The 20,251-nt window shown below is 38.4% G+C and overlaps 1 protein-coding gene across 3 annotated transcripts; it reads right to left on the bottom strand.

Annotated features, from left to right (window-relative positions):
* Nucleotides 1–1,093: 1,093 nt before the first annotated feature.
* Nucleotides 1,094–19,907, bottom strand: tmod4 (tropomodulin 4 (muscle)). 3 transcript variants are annotated; one of them, XM_085176869.1, is made up of 10 exons: nucleotides 19,814–19,907; nucleotides 12,223–12,398; nucleotides 11,344–11,500; nucleotides 10,685–10,804; nucleotides 3,726–3,818; nucleotides 3,445–3,575; nucleotides 3,075–3,182; nucleotides 2,479–2,622; nucleotides 1,640–1,784; nucleotides 1,094–1,515 (listed from the first exon to the last, which is right to left on the bottom strand). In XM_085176869.1, exons 2-10 carry the CDS (start codon nucleotides 12,322–12,324, stop codon nucleotides 1,493–1,495), a joined length of 1,023 nt encoding a protein of 340 aa, XP_085032995.1. In that variant the 5' UTR covers nucleotides 12,325–12,398; nucleotides 19,814–19,907; the 3' UTR covers nucleotides 1,094–1,492. The 3 variants fall into 3 exon arrangements, with proteins under 3 accessions (XP_085032995.1, XP_085032994.1, XP_085032993.1); XM_085176868.1 differs by lacking the exon at nucleotides 19,814–19,907 and adding an exon at nucleotides 18,281–18,482 and having other exon boundaries at nucleotides 12,223–12,387; XM_085176867.1 differs by lacking the exon at nucleotides 19,814–19,907 and adding an exon at nucleotides 18,293–18,482.
* Between the last annotated feature and the right edge of the window lie 344 nt (nucleotides 19,908–20,251).

Genomic DNA, 20,251 nt, shown 5'->3' with positions numbered 1-20,251 from the left:
ATTTTGAATTGAAGGGATGAAGAATTTTGGTCTGCTGTTCTTTGCAGAATAGTTTTCATGCAGTCACACTGGAGAGTTTTCCTGCATGAACCTGTTTAACAACTCAGTTTTGCTGCCTAAGTGGGCTTGATGCTTTAGGTCATGAAATGATGGCTGGACATCCTGATATTCTGATTCACGGTTCCATCAGTTACCGATCCTGAAGCACTAAAGTGCAAGCCCCAAACCATCACACTGCCACCACCAGGTTTGACTGTTGGTTTGCTGTTGTTTTTTATGAAATGCTGTTAGCTTTGTGCCAGATTTACCCCACTCAAGCCTTCCAGAAAGTTCAGCTTTGTCTCATCAGTCCCTCAACATTTTCACCAAAGTCTTGGAGATCATCAAGATGTTTTCTGGGGGAAAATATGAGATGAGCCTTTGTGTTCTTTTTGGTCAGCTGTGATTTCTCTCTTTGGAACTCTCCAATGGATACCATTTTTGCCCACTCTCTTTGTTATTGTTCAATCATAAGGGAGGCTTTTGGTTCTTTAGATGTTATGCTGGGTTCCTTCGTGACCTCCAGGATGAGTTCTTGATGTCCTCTTGGAGTCATTTTGGTAGGTTGGCAATTTCTGGTACGGTTCACCATTGTTCTAAGTTTGGTCCATTTGGGGATAATGACTCTCACTGTGGTTCGTTGGAGTCCCAAAGCCTTCCCATATAGATGTCAAAGACTTTGTTTTTCTTCTGTTCTTGAGTCTAAATTGAAATCAGTTTTCCAAAAAAAGGTGGTTAATCACAGATGTTAATTCATTGTTTGCAAGATGGCAATTATTTGATGGACACAATTTGGAAAAAAAAATGCTGTCACTTTTGTAAACAGCAGTTTGTCCAGTATCAGTGGTTCAAATACAGATTACTTTAAGACAATTACTTTACTTACTTTATGTAAATCCAACTCACAACCTGTAGATAGTCTCCTTAACTGTGCCAAAGTATATGATTTTTTTTTTCTTGGTGCATTTAAAACAATATTTGTCGAGTATAATATTTATGTGTGCAATAAGAATTAGAAACAATAAAATTAAACTTACCAAACAATTACAAAAAATAATCGAATATATATTTTTATTTAAAGTATTTACAGATTTTTCCCCCCTCTCCCACAGATGATATAGCACCACATTGAGTTAGTGAATGAAAGTAGTTAACTATTTGTTTGGGTTGATGTTGGTGACGCATAAACTAAAAGCACAAAAAAGACACTTCAGGTTGTGCTTGTGATCTATACATGCCTTTATGAGAAATTCAGCAACCTACAAAACTCTTGCTGCAGTAAATGAAATGAATGGTTGAACATGGATGTTAGACATGGTTTCCCCCAGGCACAGTGACCAGAATTAATTTGGGAGAATTCATTCAGCTCTGCTGCCCCACAGTGACAAGAGTCATCCGTTTTTGCAGGCTCCGAGGGGCTAATGGTTGCTCTTCTGCTCACTCCTTGTCGTGTTCATCTTAATCTTTGCTGACGAACTATGTAAAAGAGAGAAGATGCCGATTTCATATTCTGTTGCACAATCCAATAACACTTTAAATGATTCCTTGTATTAAACATGAATATTTCAAGACTGTCTGACCATGGATTCAGGTTTCTTACTCATGTCATTGTTTCGTGTGATGGCCATGGCGGCTCTGGCTCGGGGACCCTGCTGGGTGAAGTGGTAGCCAAATCTCAGGATACTAGAGTTGTTCTCCAACATGGAGGCAATCTCCATCTCAACCGAGTCTCCAAGTTTTTGTCGCTATATGATACATGAAAGGATAACACAATCAAGCACTGAGTCCTTTTTTCCATTGTGAATTCAATTTGAAAGCAGTAAGAAAAGCACGTCATTGGGTATGAGTATTAACTCAGTTATTTCATACTTGGACAATAAAAGTTAGGATGTCTTGTTTTGGTTGCTGTGCATAAGTCTTTTTTTTTTAGATGTTACCTTGAAAATGGGAAATGCATGCATTGATGGAAATGGCAAAGTCTGCACAGTTCTAATGAGCTTGAAAATTAATAGTTGGTGTTACCACCATTTTTCTTCTTTTAGGCAGACTTGTAATTTTTTAAAAATAGTCTTCAGGAACAGTTCTCCAGGCTTCTTGAAGGACATTTAAAGCTCCTCTGCCAAGACGATCCCACACTGCTTCAGTAATGTTCAGGTCCAGCCTCTGGGGAGGTCATTCCATGTTTCATTGTATTTTTCAATTTAATTTCTGCACATCATGCAGAAATATGCCAAGTCTTCGGCTAATAGCTCTTTTGGAATCGCTTTGTTGGTACAAAATTACAATTTAATGTCTGTAAAACTGTAGATGGTTGGCATTGTTTTGCACACAAATGGTACGTTTGTGTGCCAGGCTTAAATCATTCTACAGGTGAGTGTTAAAGTGGCTTGCAAATTATCAGCTGTAGATGCACAGCGTGTCCAATAATTTGTTTCTAACCTGGTTGTCAATCTTGAACTCCATCAGTGTGGCATTATTAGCCATTGCTTTGATGATCGCCATCATGCCTTCTGCAGTGATGAAGTTAGACTCGATGTTAAGACTCTGTAAGCTGGTGTTCTCCTGCAGCATCTCAGCGCATGCCTAGAAACACAGACAGAAACGCACATTGAAACTATATTTTTCTTCCACATTTTAAAAGCTCTTAAGGACTTAAAAAATATTTCTTATAGTCAGGTGGCAGACACATTCGGATATAAACTATAGTTTACCACAGTGCATCTGAAGATCAGGTGACAAAGAAAAGGAGATCTTTATAGAATCTGAAGGAAAACTTCAGTCATTGCAATTAGAGAGTAGAGGTACAACAGTACCTTAAGTTGATATTTTACACTACAAATAAATATCCTCTAATACCCTCAATCAAGAGTCATTCAGTAAACAAATAGATCTGTAGCTAGAATGAGATATAAACTGTAAGACATTTCTAAGATTTTTATATCAAAGAAATACATACCATAAAAATGAATTTAAACTTTGAGGAAATTTGCTGTCATTGGCAAGCAGTTGATAATTACAGTGGGTAATTTACTCACATATGCCACAGGGTCGTTGCTTCGGGTTGCAGCGATGCTCAGAAACTCCACGTGAGAGTTTCCTTTCATCGCTTCAAAGATCTCTTTTAGTGTTGGGATGGGAATGTCCTGCAAGGAAAATACGGGGATGTTCAGTTCACAAACAAGGAATACTTGATAAGCTTGCAGATCCGGGTTTTGCAGCCAAGGATCAGTATAGCAAATCACATGAGCTGGTTCACTGAAACGATTGTGTAATATTTGTTGTCATATGGGAAATTAATCTTGTTTGGGAGTTTAAGGACTCTGAGTCCAGCTTCAAGCTCCTTTTGACAATTTTTTTTTATCTGTGCATAATTTTTCCATAATTGTGACGTTCCAATGAGCTGACCTTGATGTTGTTAAGGTTGACTTCAGTCAGGCTGCTATCATTGTTGTGAATTCTCTCCAGCGTTTCCTCCACATTGGTGAGGTTTGGAGGTTCTTCAGGGAAGACCTTGAAGGGATCTGCTTTCACAACGCCTGAAGGAGATAAATGATCACAACTGAGGCTACAGTGTAAACGGTACACAATAAAACATACAGTACTGTCACATGTCTGTCTGCATTTCATTTTAATGTCTGTGTGAGTATAAGAAGTAGCTCATGAATGTCTTTAGCTTTCAGACATACTGTTGATGCCCTCGGTGTTGGCGATGGTGCCTGTGGTGCCCAGAGCATCGTAGTACTGCTTGTTACTCATCAGCGTGTACATTCCAAGGATAGCTGTAAATACAGGAAAACAATCACCATGAATACATTCAGATCAGGGTTTTAATAGTTTTGCAATTTTCATTAGTTTTTATTTTTATTTAGTTTTGACTTCAGATTTTCAATTTTATATCAGTTTTAATTAGTTTTTACCAATTGTTTGGTAGTTTAGTTTAGTTTTTATTTTTTGAAAATCCTTAGTTTCAGTTTAGTTTTGATTAGTTTCAGTTATAGTTTTAGTTGTGTTTGCAATAATTAAGTGTAACAAAAATCCCAGTTTCATCATATCAGTCATTCTGCTCATCCTTGGGTATGTTGCTATTCCAGCTACCATACTGCACCCTGGAGAGGTCGCCTGTCTGTCGCAGGGCTAACATGCAGAGACAGACAACTCACATTCCCACCTATGGGTTCTTTAAATAAATAAATAAATAAAGGCAGATGAACAACCATTGATACCAGGCAACTATAAAACGTATATCTTGGCCCCAATGAGACTATTAACTCTCGCAGCACCGGGTGTTCGTAATAGTGGTTCAAGTGAATTGATAAACTTTTTGAAGGTAATTGACTCACACAGTTATGTAGATATCCCCGTCCTGTTGTCTCGGGATGTATCACACTGCCTTGCCTGGGGTTAGCTTCTGTTTTCTGGGGATGAGGGTTGAGTGCTCCCTTACCTTCTCAAGGTAAGCTAGGTTACCCTTCTTGTGTGAGCTTTTCAAGTGCACTTTAAGGTTTGTGGGATTTTTTTCCCTTTAGAAATGTCCCTCATAATTTGTCTCTTTCCACTACAAGACATTTGCTCTATCCAAAACACAGTCATATTCAAAGTAATCCCAAATTGGACTCTGGCGCTTTCTCCCGACTTTTCCTGACACGATTCTGCGCGACTTGACTAACGTACTGCCACCTGCTGGCATAATGAGACACAGCAAGAAAAAAATCTGGAAACTAAACTTCATTTTCACCCTTGACTCTTGTATGACCAGTGTTGGGACTAACGCGTTATTAAGTAACGCGTTACAGTAACTACGTTACTATTGTGGTAACGAGCACGGTAACTAGTTATTATGCCAAAACCAGGAACGCGTTAGTCGTTACTAGGATTTAGATAGGGTCGTTACTCGTTACTTCGTGTGGTGGCTATCGCGGAGCTTCCACAGATTCTGTAACATTAGCAAGTGGTGGAGGCAGCAGGTGGAGGACGCAGAAGGAAAAGAGACCCGAGGCGGCCGCCGGTCCAAGTGTGAACTGAACTTCAGGTAAGAAGTTATGACCTGCAGTCTATCTGGGTCAGATATAAACCAAGTTTAGGTGGAGTTTATTTTCGTTGTGCTGACTTTTTCCGTACTGCGTACTAGCTAGCATGACGGAGTTTCTATACAGCTGGGTGGGTGCTATGAAGTTAATGATGTTGAACTTTATTTTGTTCATAAGTTATTAGAGTTGCCAACTGTCCCGTCTGGTATTCAGAGAAAATATTACGCGTTTCTTATTGAGGTGAAAAGGAACAGTTTGTCCCGTAATTCAGCTACAATGAAAAGGGCACAAAGCTGGAGTTATTCTGTCTTTGCTGCACAGCTGCCTCTTCTTCTCTCATTCTCCCCCCTCCCTCTCCCGTTTCTACTTCAATCATGAAAACTGATCAATGATCAGCTGATCGGCTCTCTTGTTCGTTTATCGCCCACTTTGCGCCAGAAAGAGGAAACCAGCGGATGTCACGCTAAACAACAGCAGCACGTTTAAGCTTGATCAGCTGTTGTTAGAATTTATATAATATTAATTTCTAGTATCAGCTGATGTTTGCTGGAGCCACAGCTGCAAAAAAGCTGCTGGTCATGATGTCGGTTTGGTTATCTGGTGAGAGGGAAACATGAAGATGAAACCAGGAGATGTCCTTACTGAATCATCAGAGCTGAACAGGTGATGGAGAAACAGGTTTACCTTTTAGGTGACATGAATGAGTTGAAGGGAAGTTATGAACTGTTTCTGAGAGACAAATAACCCCAGGATCCTTTTTTAGGTAGCTGACAGCTGGTAATTGTGCAGGTGTGGATCTAGCAAAGTTTTGCCAGGGGGGCCAGGTAGGGCATTAACAGGGAAAGGTGGGCACAAAGAAATACTTTTCTTTCTTATTCTAATTTAAAATGTCTAGCTTTTAAAAAATAATTATCTGAATCTTGCGAACAAACGATTCATAGATTGATGCAAATATACCATCAAAACCGTGTACATCACTGTCACAACAGTGTTTGTTTTCATTCAAAGGCTTTATGATTTTTCCTATAATGGTGGGCCGGTCTCTAGTCAAAATGCCCGAGCCGATTTTTTGTCCCAGTCCAGCCCTGTATGCAGCTCATCTGCAGTCTGGTGTTACCTACATCTTCCTATTCAGAAGGCAGAATTTCCGAGTTCCGAGTACAATCAAAGTACCACGACTGCAGTTTTTGTGTTGGATGTAAAAGGCGCACATGATGCTGTGACGTAGGCTAGAATCATGGCAGCAGTCAATGATGGTCCGGGTGTGGGATTTCTCTCGTGGAAATATGCACATTATCTGTTCCTTTCTATTGGTAGGTGGCACAGTGCACTTGTGGCAAGTAAGCAAGCTAGAAGACTGGCAAAGTTATGGAAGCAACACATTAACAAGAGAATTCTGAGTAAAACCAAAGTTACTTTCCCTAGTAACTAGTTACTTTGAAAGTAACGAGTAACTTGAAGTAACTGAGTTACTTTTGATAGAAGTAACTAGTAATGTAACTAAGTTACTATTTTAAAGTAACTTACCCAACACTGTGTATGACACGCACACATCAACGAAAACTAAACACATTTTTGCTATAAATTCAGTTAATTTTAGTTAGTTTTGTGAACACTCATTCCAGTTTTAGTTAGTTTTCCTTTTTTTGTTTTTATTTTTATTTCCGTTAACGAAAATGTTTTTTCACTTCTAGTTTTCGTTATTTCGTTAGTTTTCGTTAACGATAATAACCTTGATTCAGATAAAAATATCTATACTATTTGAATAAAATCAGAGAGTTTTTTAGCTAGTTTAAATGGTGTGTCCTGTGTCCCTGTACTGATATACCAAAGGCAAGTTTGTTAATATTGCTTTGCTAGGAAAAAATGTTTCTGTGGCGAGGACAAAACCTAAAGTGCCACAGTTAGTTTTTCCTTTTCCTTCATCTCCTGTGTGTGTCTATGTGTGTGTGCACGGGTGTTTGATGAGATAAGGAAACTGTTGTCTGAGTTCAGTGGGGACCTCTAGTCTTACACTTTCGAGGGGCCCCCAAGGAAGTAAAGATAGCCTGCACAATACACAACTTTCAGGGTCAAGCTGTGGGCCTCTAGAATTCTTAGTGTTATTATAGCTGACATTGAGACAGTGTTAATTTGTGACCACACGAAGTTAGAAGAAGAGACGACTCTGTTTAGGGGCACCTAAAGTATTTGTCAGGTCAAACTAATCCTAAAAATACATCAATAGCAAGTATTTAGAAAAGGTGAAGGAAGTACTGCTTTTTTTAAGTAACACTAACTTATCTTTGCATCATTCCTATTGCATTAAGTTGAAGTTATAGTTCAGTGTTCACTGGCTTTTTTTGTTTTCCTGTTTTTAGGTTTGTTATGGAGGTTGCCAGTGGCCACAATCAGCAATATGCTGACCCATGTCTGTCAGCTGTTTGATGTGGTAGTGCAGGACGGGTGTATCGCATTTTGATTTTCTTAAACAGCTGACACCTCAGCAAAACAAAAACAATAACACTGCAGGAAAATAAAACCAAGACATTCACGTGATGCACAATAATTGTGTTCAGTGTTAGATGTTAAAAATAATTATTTATACCTTTGTTGTTTTACAGTAACTGCTAACATATGCTAAAATTGTGATGTAAAAAGATATTCTACTGCTTTTACATGTTATACCTCTAAGCTTAACTCTATAGCAATATGAGCTGATCATAAATGCTATAAAGATCATTTCAAAATACAAAGAATACCCGTCATATTAGAGTAGTAATGTCAAAGTAGCATTTACTGCTGAAATGTAGCAAAGAGGAACCCAAACTGGAAATAATAAAATATTAAATAAGAACCTCACAATCTGCATATTAGTGCAGGAGTTAGTATTGTGTTATTTTATTGTGTTTAATATGCACTGTAATATTATAGTATCATAATATTCACGGTAGTTTTAGTAGTTTGAAGATTAGGTGACAATATACTGTGATAATTTTTTTCCCCAATTTCTGCAGTTTATCATTGGATAAAATTACTGTTGCCTTCATTATTATATTCATGTGAACTAGAAAAAAAACAATAGAACTTACGCAAAAAAATAGAACTTACACTTATATAAAATATTTACAAATGAATACCTTCTACAGCTGTTGAATCGGGGCTTCTTTTTCTATTGCTGTTACTCTTTACAACCAGGAGGAGGCAGACTTCAAGTTGTTTTGTGTTTTTTTTTTTTTGCTCTTGTCGAACCCTGCCAGGTCCAAAGTCTCTGACAAACCAACTGCTGTGACAGCAACACCTCCCTGCATAGCACCTTCCCACCAACCTCCTCATTCAATGTTGGAGTGTTTCTAACCATGGGAAGGTCCTTGTGTGTGTGCGTGTGCGTGTGTGTGTGTGTGTAGCGGTTAAGGGGAGTATTTGCCATGGACACCCATGCCATCCTAAAGTGGCTAAATACACTAACAACAACCTAAAAAAAATTAAAGCTGGAATTCTTTTAAATAAACTGCGATAAATCTAAATAAATCAAGACAAGATCAGTTTAAACCAATTAAAATAAACTGCTATTGTCTTATATGAATCAAAATCCTTAAGTGATTTGTTGGACATGCCAGCCAGGCTATTCACTCCCTTCAGTCTGTTTGCCAGAAAGCCCCAACAATAGACTGACAGAGGCTAACCGAGGTTTAATCCCCATCTGGACTCTATCCAAGCTTAAAACGGCGGTCTCTCTGTCAGACTCATGGTGCTGGACAAACATGTTCCCTACTATGCCTTTCCGGATGCCTGCCTGCCTGTTTGGCACATCAGGGGAGTCTAACCGCCTGTTCAGGGTTTCACACTCAATAAAGCATGTTTTATGTTTCAGTTTGACTTTGCCTAAAATACCATCCAGCATTTAGGATTAATGGTGTGTAGAGGATTTTAGAAAATCTAAGGTTTTCTGTATTAATTTTTTCTGCATTTGCAAACAGCTCTCCCAAATAGGTCTTGTCCAATTACTGATGAGCAACATAACTCACTGAGGAAGGCTGTAAGGGTTTTGATTTCTCTCTGACATTTAAGAAACCCAGAAAGGGCATTGCACAGGATACTGTTAACTTTGACAAAGCTGCAGTTGTCATACTGTCACTACATTTTCTTTAGTTTGGCTGTTTACCACTACTACTAACCTAAGATGCATTAGTACATTAACAAATGTCAAAATCACCTCTTAAATGATTTCATTATTCAAGAACAAAGCAAGTGTGAACTTTTTTTTTTTAATTTCAAGTTTCTGGAAACATGGAAAACTGAGGCTTTATCTGCAAACACAGTATGTTTTAAACAGATACAATATCTTTGCCTCCACCATCCCCATGTCCACTCCACCCTTCCTTCGGTGGCCTGGAGCCAGACCTATTTATTTTTGTGTTGCTGAGCATGGGGAATTGGACCCCGTCACATGTTTGGCCATGTCATTAACCGAGCTGTCTCAGTGTTGAGGGAAACAATATAAAGCTAGCAGTAGAAAGAGAATGGATCTGTATAATAGAACTATGTGGGTCAAAGCCGCTGTGATGAAAACACCAAGGTCACAGTATGCTGTGCATGTCATTGTTGGTTAATAAGCACCGACTGCTGGGAAATTGCACGAGGACAAACACATGACATCACACAAAAAAGATGTAATTACAGACATTTTTGCATGTCATAGGTGAGTCGGGGTCTTGGTGTTATGAATGCCGGCTCATTAGTACGGTTTACTGGGACAGAACCATTGCTAATATTCACATTTAACACTTTATTTTACCCATTTCATTTCTCACAAAAGTAAAAGAGGGCAATGGCTCTGGCTTCAAAAAGATCTTTGGTTATGTAGAAGTCTATGAGAAAATGACCCTTCAGCACCTTTGTCTGTGATCTCAGTAAACATTTCCCTAACAAGTTTACGGTCTCAGTCTCTAGTTCCAAATCTTATCAAATAAACACAATGTTCATTTTATAAATTATAGTCCTCATTACAGTTGGAATAAATGATAAAGCAGCGTATGCTTTACTTCACAAGTTGCTGAGCATGCACTGTTCCTTGATTTCTCAGTCAGATCTGTTCACTGGACACGATGAGCAGATCTGACTGAGAAATCTGTCTCCTGTATGTATGTGATTCAAGAAGGCAACACTGGTTCCCCTCATTACAGTATTAGGGAGAGAACAAACTAAAGCACTATTCCTTAAATTTGAGATTGCTGTTATGTTTTGTCTTTTGTGCATCCTGGGATAAACTGCCACCCTGTCCAGTATGCACCCGACCTCTCCAACTTCCCTGCAAGCCTCCACTGGATAAGGGGATGGATGGATGGATACATAGTTTTTTTTTTTCTAAGAACTTGTGATCAGAGTAATAGTTGCAGTTCCCTTTTACCTGTGATTACCTGTAGGATCGTTAGATGTTTAGCTCCTGAAATACAGACTAAATATAGATTTTGGAATTATCTGCAGCCTGATAAAGCCTGTCATAAAAGCGCACTGTTTACTAAGTTGCACTTGTAAAAAACCAATGTATATAGTATATATACTACATAAGTATAGTGCTGCCATTGCTATTAAAACGATTAGTAGTAATAGTAAACAGTAGCAATAGTAAATCTTACCTGCAATATCGCACATCTCTGCATCAGTGGCATTTTTCAAGGCCTCCTCTAGCTCTGGTTCCAGGATCACCTGCTCATGCAGGGGGATCTCTGGTGCTTCCTTGGCCACAAAAGGTTTTCCTAGATACAGAAAGAAAAAGATGATAAATAAGAAGACAAAGGTTATAGTTATAGTTCAGTGTTCAAAAGGGTAGCAAAAGCCAAAAAAAGGTAGTTTAAAAAAACTACAAAATATTTAATGTTTGTTTATATATTTTTTTTAATGAAGTTATCTATCTAATAATTTCACTTCTCATAAAAGCTTTATTTGTATGATTTTTCCCAAAACATATCACAAATGGAGCTTTAATGAACTCAGGTTTCACTTAATCCTACACGGTGCTTTCTCAGCTCTTTTTTGTGCCCATTTATCTTCACAATTTCAGTGGTGAATAACAAGAACATCTGCTTTTTGCATCACTAGTTTCCATTTATTGCAAATTCTATTGCTGATATTAGTGACTAACTATACCCAATTGAAAGGGGAGATATTGAAAGTGCTTAGATAGATTTTTACTGTATGTTCAAACTTTAGCCTGAAAACAAAATTAAATGACTTGCTGCATATTATGTAACAGGACACCTACATAAATCCTCAGACAAAGAATCTGCTTTCCCACCTTTCTTTTCACCGGTGAAGGGCACCAGGTCCTCCCTGTCCTCGTGCTCCAAGGCCTGCTTCTCCAGGTGCTTCATCAGGGCGTCACGGTCATATGGCCCCGTCGGGGTCTTCTTTGTCTGATCTCGTTGCCGAAAGCCAGCTGGCAGCATGGCATTCTGGGAGAACATCGGATCATATTATGTTGATGGGAAAATAAGACTAAATTAGTAGAAAGTTTTAGGTATATCAAATGATCTGAACAGAGAAGTAGCAGAATTTATTACCCAAAAGATAGCTGAGAAGGTTCCTTGTTGTCTTCCTTCCTTGTTATCTTACTTGTTGTGTTCCTTCTAAGAATTATATAAAACGTTGGCTTCTAGACTCACTTTTAATGCAGGTAATGTTCTACCCTGCACTGAAAGTGCATCAAATGAACATTTTCTGCAAATGGATGCTCTTTTTTTTTTTTACATCTAATGTGATAAATGAGAGACCCATTAAAAACTTTTTCTTTTATGAAAGAAGTCACTAAAATGAAATGTAACCCATGCACTTTCTGCATGGTAGAACCATGTTATTTTATCTTTATAATTGGGTAATGTTTGATATGGCAACACTACAGTTTACTGACTGAGAGGTATGCTTTAAAGCTTCATCATTTGCTTTTACTCTGCTGCTAGTAAAAAAATTACAAGTAACAAAGTCAATCATTGGTAGGGTAAAGAAAAAATGTAGTTCTTGCTTTAGATGTCCCATACTTCCCACATGTCTGATGGTTAACAAGCTACTCCTGATGTCGGGTAGATTTTAGGCACAAAGGTAAGACTTGAATGTCAGGAACCAGCTATTAAAGCTCCGTGACACTGGAAAAGCAGGTTTTAGGTCAAATCATCCATACCTCAGGGTCCATCTCCTGCAGCTCATACTCCAGCTGATCCAGCTCCGCGGCACTAAGGCCTTTGAGGATGGCATCCTCATCAATGTCCCTGGGGTCTGACATGGTTCCTGAGGCTGTGACTCACATATATAAACACACACTCATACACACTGCTGCGCACCCTGGGTGAGAGGGCACTGCCAGTAAAAAAGGGGGAAAAGGAAGAGAGGACAATCAATCTTTATACTCTCTTATCTAAAATCTTTTTTCTGTCGCACCATGGCTTCTTTTACTGTGTCCTATTTCCAACCCTCTTTTACTTATCTTGTGCTCTTACAATAATATCAGTTTCATTGTAAAAAGCTTAGCTTTGACAGTTAATCATGCAAGACAAAGGAGTGACTGAGTACTGTTTTAGCATTACTATAGCCTACATTAAACATGTTGCAGTGTAAACACAGGCTTTTGAAATCCTCGGCCAGATGCTAACAGAGGATGTTACAGCTCATGGTCATAAAGCTTAATCCGCAGATCTTCTGACTATATAAGTAAATGATAAACCACCCAGCTCTTATTTTATATGGGATCCTCTTGGAAACCTGTCAAGGACCACAGGGGGTCCCCTTCTTTGCATTTTGTCAACCACTGTCCTTGGCAAGTTGCGTCATGATCTCCTATCAGCTGCCCTACCCAGAGTGCTTCAATAATGCTATTATGATAATAATAGATGCGCTTCCAATAATACATCTGCAATACTCAGGAAGCAGTGTCTGTGGAAATATGCTACAGCAGCCCCCAGATCACATTCTTGCGTAGTCTTTATTTTCACCTTAAAGCAAACTGCACCAGAAGAGCTTTGCAGTTTTAACAGGAGAGACTCAGAGGCACGAAGAAGTGTAAGCAACGAAAGACTGAGAGTGAGAATGAGGTCTTTGTAACTTTAAACCCTCAGCTTACCACACAGTGACTAAGAATAGTCAAATGGAGAGAAGAGAGGAGTGGAAAGTGCAATCCCTTATTTATCATTGACAGACACTCGCTGATACCGTTGTGGACCCACCCGAAACATATCTGCACCCAGGGATGAAAACTCAGTGACACAGTTATGCTTTTGACACATTAAAACATTACAGTTAATTCACACCAGCCTCAAATAACAAAGAGCGTGGTCTACATACAACACCACAGGGCTCCCCAAACACGAAAATACCACAGTGATAGAACATGTATACATCTGGGTCAAAGTATGAGTAATACAGCTATCAGGTTAAAGGGCCAGTGTTTTCATTTTCACTCCAAATTTTTCCCCAACTTGGTCACAGAGCGAAAACCATTGCAGATCAGGTCATACAATATTGTATTTTGCAGGCAGTCTGCTAGCGTGATGTCAGAAACCACTCACATCTATAGCTCCGAGTGTTTTATAGCAGGCAGTTCTTTTGCATGACAACATAATCATGTGCTCAAGGATGGATTAGGACAGCATAATTCAGAGTAACTTTCCACTATCCAAAGTGATCTGAAAAGTGTACTTTTCCAGCACTCAAATAACTATTGTGGTTGCGGGGTTTTGTGTTTCAGGGTGCTCTTGCTCTTTATTTTCATTTTTACTGAAACAAAGTTTGTCGAAACACATTGAAGATGGTCCAAATTAGTGACTGCATATGGGCAGCAGATGTCAAGTTTCTCGTTTCCATTTTTAAATGAACTGAAAATAAAAGCTGTGAATCAAGATATAAATTATTTATAACAATGGTTTACAACATACAAATGAGCCACATCCTCTTTTAAGATTTTCACTTGTTTTCTTGATCATTGTTTTTTCAAAACAAAAGCACACAAACACATGAAAAAGCTGAAACATTTAACACACAAAATTTCTGATATGAAAAGTTGAATAAGGACATCGGCCTGAGGTGGAAAGGCACACCTTGTGTTTGTTTGTAAGGCCCTGTGAGTTTGTTGTGTCACCAGAGTTTCTCTAGAAAATCAGTAAAAAATAATGTCCTGACACAACACAACCAAATGAGTTGGTTTCCCTGACGACGCCATGGGACCTAGGTTACCATGGAAATAAAACTAAACTGCACTGTTCTGCATTATTCCAGAAACTCTAAATAACTTTGCGATTAATGGGCATTCTATTCTATTCTATTCTATTCTATTCTATTCTATTCTTCATAAAGCGTCTGAGACTGAAAGCTTGTTTGTGTTCTTAGAGTCACTGATCAGGTTACATTTTATTAGAAAGGGCAGACAGACACACACAAACACACACACAAACACACAAATACGCATACACATACAGTTTCACAGACCTAACCTAACCAAAAGCCATGTTTCTACCCATAAAATTTCAAATCTTTATTGTGGGGATTTCTTTTCATGCCCACAGTAAAGTCTAGTCCCCACACATAATTTGACTGTGTAATACTGAGTACTGTGTATACACATATGAGTGAAAACTCTGAATACAGAGTTTTTTAAACAAGATATAGGCCATTAAATTATATTGTACCCCACAAAATGACATATACTAAAGTATATCTTTATTTTCATCAACACTGTGTGCCTCCAATGTGTAAAGCCAGGGACGCAAACACTGGATCGCATAAACGAGTGTTGAGGAAGATAGAGGAGATTTAAAAGATGCAGCTTACAGGACAAGGTGGGGCATCAATCTACTTAGACTCACTTTTTACCACGGATGAAAGGCTTTACCAGTCTCTTGACAGTAAAGCTCCCCCAGCTCTTTAAATTGGACTCATAGCTATAAAAAAAACACTAAATATCAGTCGGCTACAGTCATTCATCTTTTGCTGGACCATCATGTCACAGATGTGTGTGACTTCAGATCAATAAAAGTCATTACAGTGAACTCCTTTTTTAAAATGCCTTTTTTTTTCACAGAACACTGTCTGGTAATCTGTCAAATCAAATCAATAAATTGGTAAATTTAAAGATGCATTGTGGGGCTTTTTTCTATAATAAAAAGAAAACTAATGATGTAATCTGCAATGCCTGATAAATGTCATTTTTTACCTATTCATATATATTTATGTTATTCTGACTCATTCATTTGAAGCCGGCAGTGTAATAAATCCAAAACACTGTGACATGAAAAAAATGAGGCCAACTAGATCATTCATTTTTCCCTTTTTTTAAAGTGAAAAAGTGAAAGGACTGGATATTACACTGGTTTCTGGCCAAACTCAGCTCATGTGATTTGCCTGCTGTCAAGCCTTTGAGCCTTACTTATTGATGAGCTAAATACATGGCTGTTCTGACACTTGAGCTGAGATTGAGGGCTCAGACAACTGGATACCAACAACCTGCCAGCGCCGAAGAACATATTTTCTTAACTTATAGAGGCTTGAAGGGTCCCTTAATCACAAAGGGAAGATAGATTAGCGGGAAAATGACAAATCAGAAAGCTAACCTTCAAAGTATCAAAAGGCAAAACTACCACTGAGACATGAAAACTACAAAACAGAGTCAAAACTTTCCAATTTTGAGGGAATTGCTTGCTGTCAGCTTTGGTAGACTATAGAAAATAGCACTCTGGTAAACTAACAGTCTGATCAAATGATGTGTTTTGACACATTCCAGGAAGCCGTCCACATTGGAAACAGATGGTGCATTTGTGCACATGCATCTGTCTCCAGCTGTCCCAGCAGAGTTTCTGCATGATAGAAAGCAAAGTGGGTGTGGAGCAGTGCAGCGACCGTCACCTGCCGCTGCCAGCTGGCTCTGGACTGTTCGTTTTCCAGTTAAAATCTCAACCATGTCCTGCACCTGCAGCTGCTCTAGTTATAGGAGTTGTGACCTCAGCTAAGCCTGGCTATAAATGTACAGCTACATGTCATTGATGTTTCATTGAAATACAGTTTTTTTTTAACCTTTTGTGAAATCAAAAAAGTCCAATGGGTCATATTTTTTCTGTTTTGATCTGAAAAAGTTTTTTTTTTTCAGATTCAGATAAATTTGATTCTTTGTTTCAGATAAGACTGTGGCATTTTACGTCAACCTTAAACCGTCTCTTGAGATAAGTACTGCTTTTGTAAGCAGCATTCAATCCAGGTCCCTTTTAACCCATTGCTTTGACTCATTTGTATAAACTGTTTTTGTATCAAGTAATTCTACCTACTAAAAATTAAAACTAGAAACTAAATGTTATTTTAGGTGTAAATCAAAGACTGTCGCTATTGACATATCCCCCACTCTCCTTTGATGAGATCACACCTATGCAGGCCAACTTCATATAACTTGCTCAAAGGGAGCAAAAGTCCAGTCAGTCAGAATAACTGAGCTCACGGGGCAAATTTCAGCTAAGACTGATAAGCACACGGAGTTTTCCTCAACAGGAACAGACGCCTGGTCTCCACTCCCCTTGATGACTGCACCTATTAAACCAGTGTTACAGTTTCTGCATCTACAACTATGCCCGCTTGGGTCCAAGTGACATAAATTTGTTTTGATCACACAAACTTGTTTGAGCAGACACTCCACTACACTGTGCACTGCTCAGGCACAATGTAGTGTCTCCAGGCATATGCCAAGAAGACCTGAAAAAAGTGGAATAAGAACAACTGCTCATCCGTGGTGTCTGCAGCTGTCAGTGTGTGTGTCTGCAACAGTTAAAATCCTGCCCTTACAAACCTTCTATCTCAAGCCATCTATTGAGTTTCTCCAAGCATTTTCACAACTATGTTGTCTACAGCAGCTCAAGTATTGAGAGATTTCAATGCTTGAACTTCTGTGAAGTTATTTGAAGAAAGAAATGGGTGCAGCTTCATTTTGGAGCAATGATTGTTAGAGGTCTGAAGGATAAAAGCACTTATTGTGAATGCATTAAACCCATAACTCACTATAAGGTAACTTTTATCATCGTATAACTTTTATCATATTTAATTTAATTGCAAGGAGTTCTAATGAATACATGTCAAAATACTGCATCTAGGCAGGCAGCAGGGATGAGTTACAGTGCATTTTACAAGTAAAAGACCATTACAAGCGTCTCAATTTCATAGTGACAAAGGTTACGCACTCATAAATGCTCCAAGATGATTTACACTCTGCTTCTGTGTCAGTGCATTATCTTTCCTGGAACATAAATAAACTTTAAAGGGATTCCAAATACTCTACTGCACTGTTTCCCTTGCTCTTTTGGTAGATCCAATTTTCTGTAACGTTAGCAGAAATAGGTTTTTTTTGTCTTTTTGCTCGTGAGCAGGCTAAGGCCTCGTTCTGCCACCGAAAGCTCAGAAGATTTGTCACCAACAGCGAGCCATCTTCTCCACGTCTTACCGACCAAGTGTAACATTCCAAATCACCCTTCAGCTTAATTTTAGCTTCACAAGTCAGCTACTTACAGCTGTGTGAATCCCCCCCAGCTTGGGTTCCTCCGTGAGACCAAGTCAGAGCACCATTTTGAGCACCCTAAGAACCACTTTCCTTGGGGGTTCCATTAAAGAAATTCATTTTTAAGACATACTGTGGCTTTCACTAACATTGTACCTGAGCCAAAAAACCCAAAAGGTCCCATCTACATAAAACGAAAGGTCCCTGCTTTTAATATAATTACACCATTCAGTCCCAAAAGACAATCTGACCCGGTGATAATAGTAAAACATCAGGCACTAATGGATGTTAAATGGAGAGGACGAGCAGGCCACGTGTAAACTTTAGCCTTTTCTGGTTTCCAAACTTTGCAGACTCCTGAGACAACATCTCCAAATCCCCGGTGACAAATTACTTACACAGTGATGGGCAGCCTACAAATACCATACTGATCGATTCATTTAAGTGAATGTCTTTTAGATGCTATATCTGGGAGAAAAAAAACAAAAAACTCATTTCTGATTTATAGTTAAATCAACCACAAAAGCACAGAACTTTACAGAAACACCATATTTTTGGACAATACCATTTATCTAGCACCTTTCTCCTATTTTACAAACACCTCATAGTGACACAACAGAGTGTGGATGAAGGAAAGCCCCCCAAAGATGTAAAGAGAGAGATTAAAGTGTGAATCAACATGCCAGTAAAAACTCACTGAAACAGACACAGAGAGCAGCCTCACACCTACCTTCACAGAAGTGCAGTGCTGAAGCCCCTGGGCAAGGCAGAGCCTGCTGTCAGAGAAACTTGTTTCTCTTTTTTCCCTCCTCTCACTCTCTCTCGACCCCCTATTTCTCCCCCCCCCCCCCCCCCCCCCCACCCCTCTCTCCTGTGTGTCAAGCTTCAGGGCTGCTATGCTGAGACCGGCATACTGACAGCACTTTGAGAAGTCAGCATTTTATTATTTTGGCTGTGTGACGGAGATGGTAGAGAGTCGTGTAGAAAGGGGGGTGAGAGAGAGAAAGAGAGAGAGACTGAAGTGGGGCATCAACCACATTCATCATTCAATTAAAACTTAGCGGCGGGCAGAAGGAGGATGGCTGACATCTAGTGGTCAGAGCTGAGATGTACATCAAAACGGTAAAACTTCAAACCTTTTTTATTTCAGTAGGTGTTTTGGTTTTGTTTGATTATATTTTATTGTTTTTTACTTCATTTGGCAATTCATGTTCTTGGAGTTAAGTTTGCTTTAAATGAAATGTGGTATATAAATAAAACTGCCATTTCAATCAGAAATGAGATGACACGCTCACATTAACAGCACCTTTATCACACTTTTGTCTATTTTATCATTGCTTCATTGTAAATTTTATTTTTTGCTTTGATAAAGTGAAGAATTGTACTTCAGAAAGCATCATTTTGGCATCATTTGAGATCATTTTTTGTTTCAGCAACAGATGCTTCTCACATTTGTGCCATTTATATCCTGTTCATAGCCTGTACATAGCTTGTACTCACTACAGCCTGTACGTACTTATAGTTATAGCATATTCATAACATACCTCCATACCATAATCGACCCATTTCTGTAATATACTTGCATATCTATATTATTGCTAATATATATTGTAATATATCTATATCATGGCTAAAGCACTTCTGGATGGATGCAAACTGCATTTTGTTGCCTTGTACCTGTGACATGTGCAATGACAATAAAGTTGAATTCTATTTTATTCAATTCTATTCTATGGATTGGTTTTAGATGGTGTTGGTAACAAGTGGTAATGACGCTGAATGTGTTAGTGTTTTAGTGCAAACATTATATACATCATTTTATTTCTACTCATCTATTGCAATGACTTCAAATTGAACACATAATTAAAGATTTGTACATAAGAAATGCTTTTAAAATAGTCAAAGTGTCACAAAATACACTTTTACACTACAATCAGATAGACCTTAAAAGTAGCAGGACCCTCTTTTGTCTTCGGAAGTGCTTTAATTCTTCATAGCACAGATTCAACAGGTTGCTGTCTAAATCTATGACCTTGGTTCATATATACATATTGACATAATATAAAACATTTTTTCATGTTTTATTTTCATGTTTCACCAAATTCTGAATGTCACAGCAGAAATGTTCAGTTTTGTGTTCTTTATTAACAGGAGTGGTACCCAGTATTATTACTATGCATTATTATAATATATTGCTGCTGTAGTCCATTAGTTTTAAGGTACAGTTTGTGTGTTCAGATTTGCTCCTTACCTTAATTGTAACCAGTGGTTGTCTGAGTCACTGTTGAGCACCGTCCTGTTGACTTGAAGCAGTGTGGTCGTTCTCAGGTTGTCTTGACCATATCTACATGCATTGAGCTGTCTCCGTATGACTGTTTAGATAACTGCATTTCCCAATAACTGTGTAACAGTGACCTGTGAGGGCAGAATTGATTAAAGTGTTTTTTACTTTAGAATCAGTAGATGTGACGTATATATCTTTCGACCATTTAAGGCTTTTATCTTACACAAGTTTTTGTTGTTGCTGTTGTTGTTTTTATGTACAGCTAATATGTTCCATAAAAGCACAATGACTATGACAAGACTGTTGTTTGGTTACTTTCTAATCCAGTTTATGTTTTTTTTTTTTCATTGTCTTGTCAATATGAAAAATGAATAATTATTGAAATAAAATGAAACTTAATAATAA

Source organism: Neolamprologus multifasciatus, chromosome 11 (genome assembly GCF_963576455.1).
Source record: "Neolamprologus multifasciatus chromosome 11, fNeoMul1.2, whole genome shotgun sequence".
Lineage (NCBI taxonomy): Eukaryota > Metazoa > Chordata > Actinopteri > Cichliformes > Cichlidae > Neolamprologus > Neolamprologus multifasciatus.
This window is presented reverse-complemented; position numbering and strand designations above follow the sequence as displayed.

Coding starts and splice junctions, on each gene's coding strand:
- tmod4 (XM_085176869.1), bottom strand. CDS start 12,324: ATGTCAGACCCCAGGGACATTGATGAGGATGCCATCCTCAAAGGCCTT. Junction 3,183..3,444: donor TCAACCTTAACAACATCAAG/GTCAGCTCATTG, acceptor TTTTCCTTGCAG/GACATTCCCATCCCAACACT. Junction 1,516..1,639: donor CACACGAAACAATGACATGA/GTAAGAAACCTG, acceptor TCTTTTACATAG/TTCGTCAGCAAAGATTAAGA.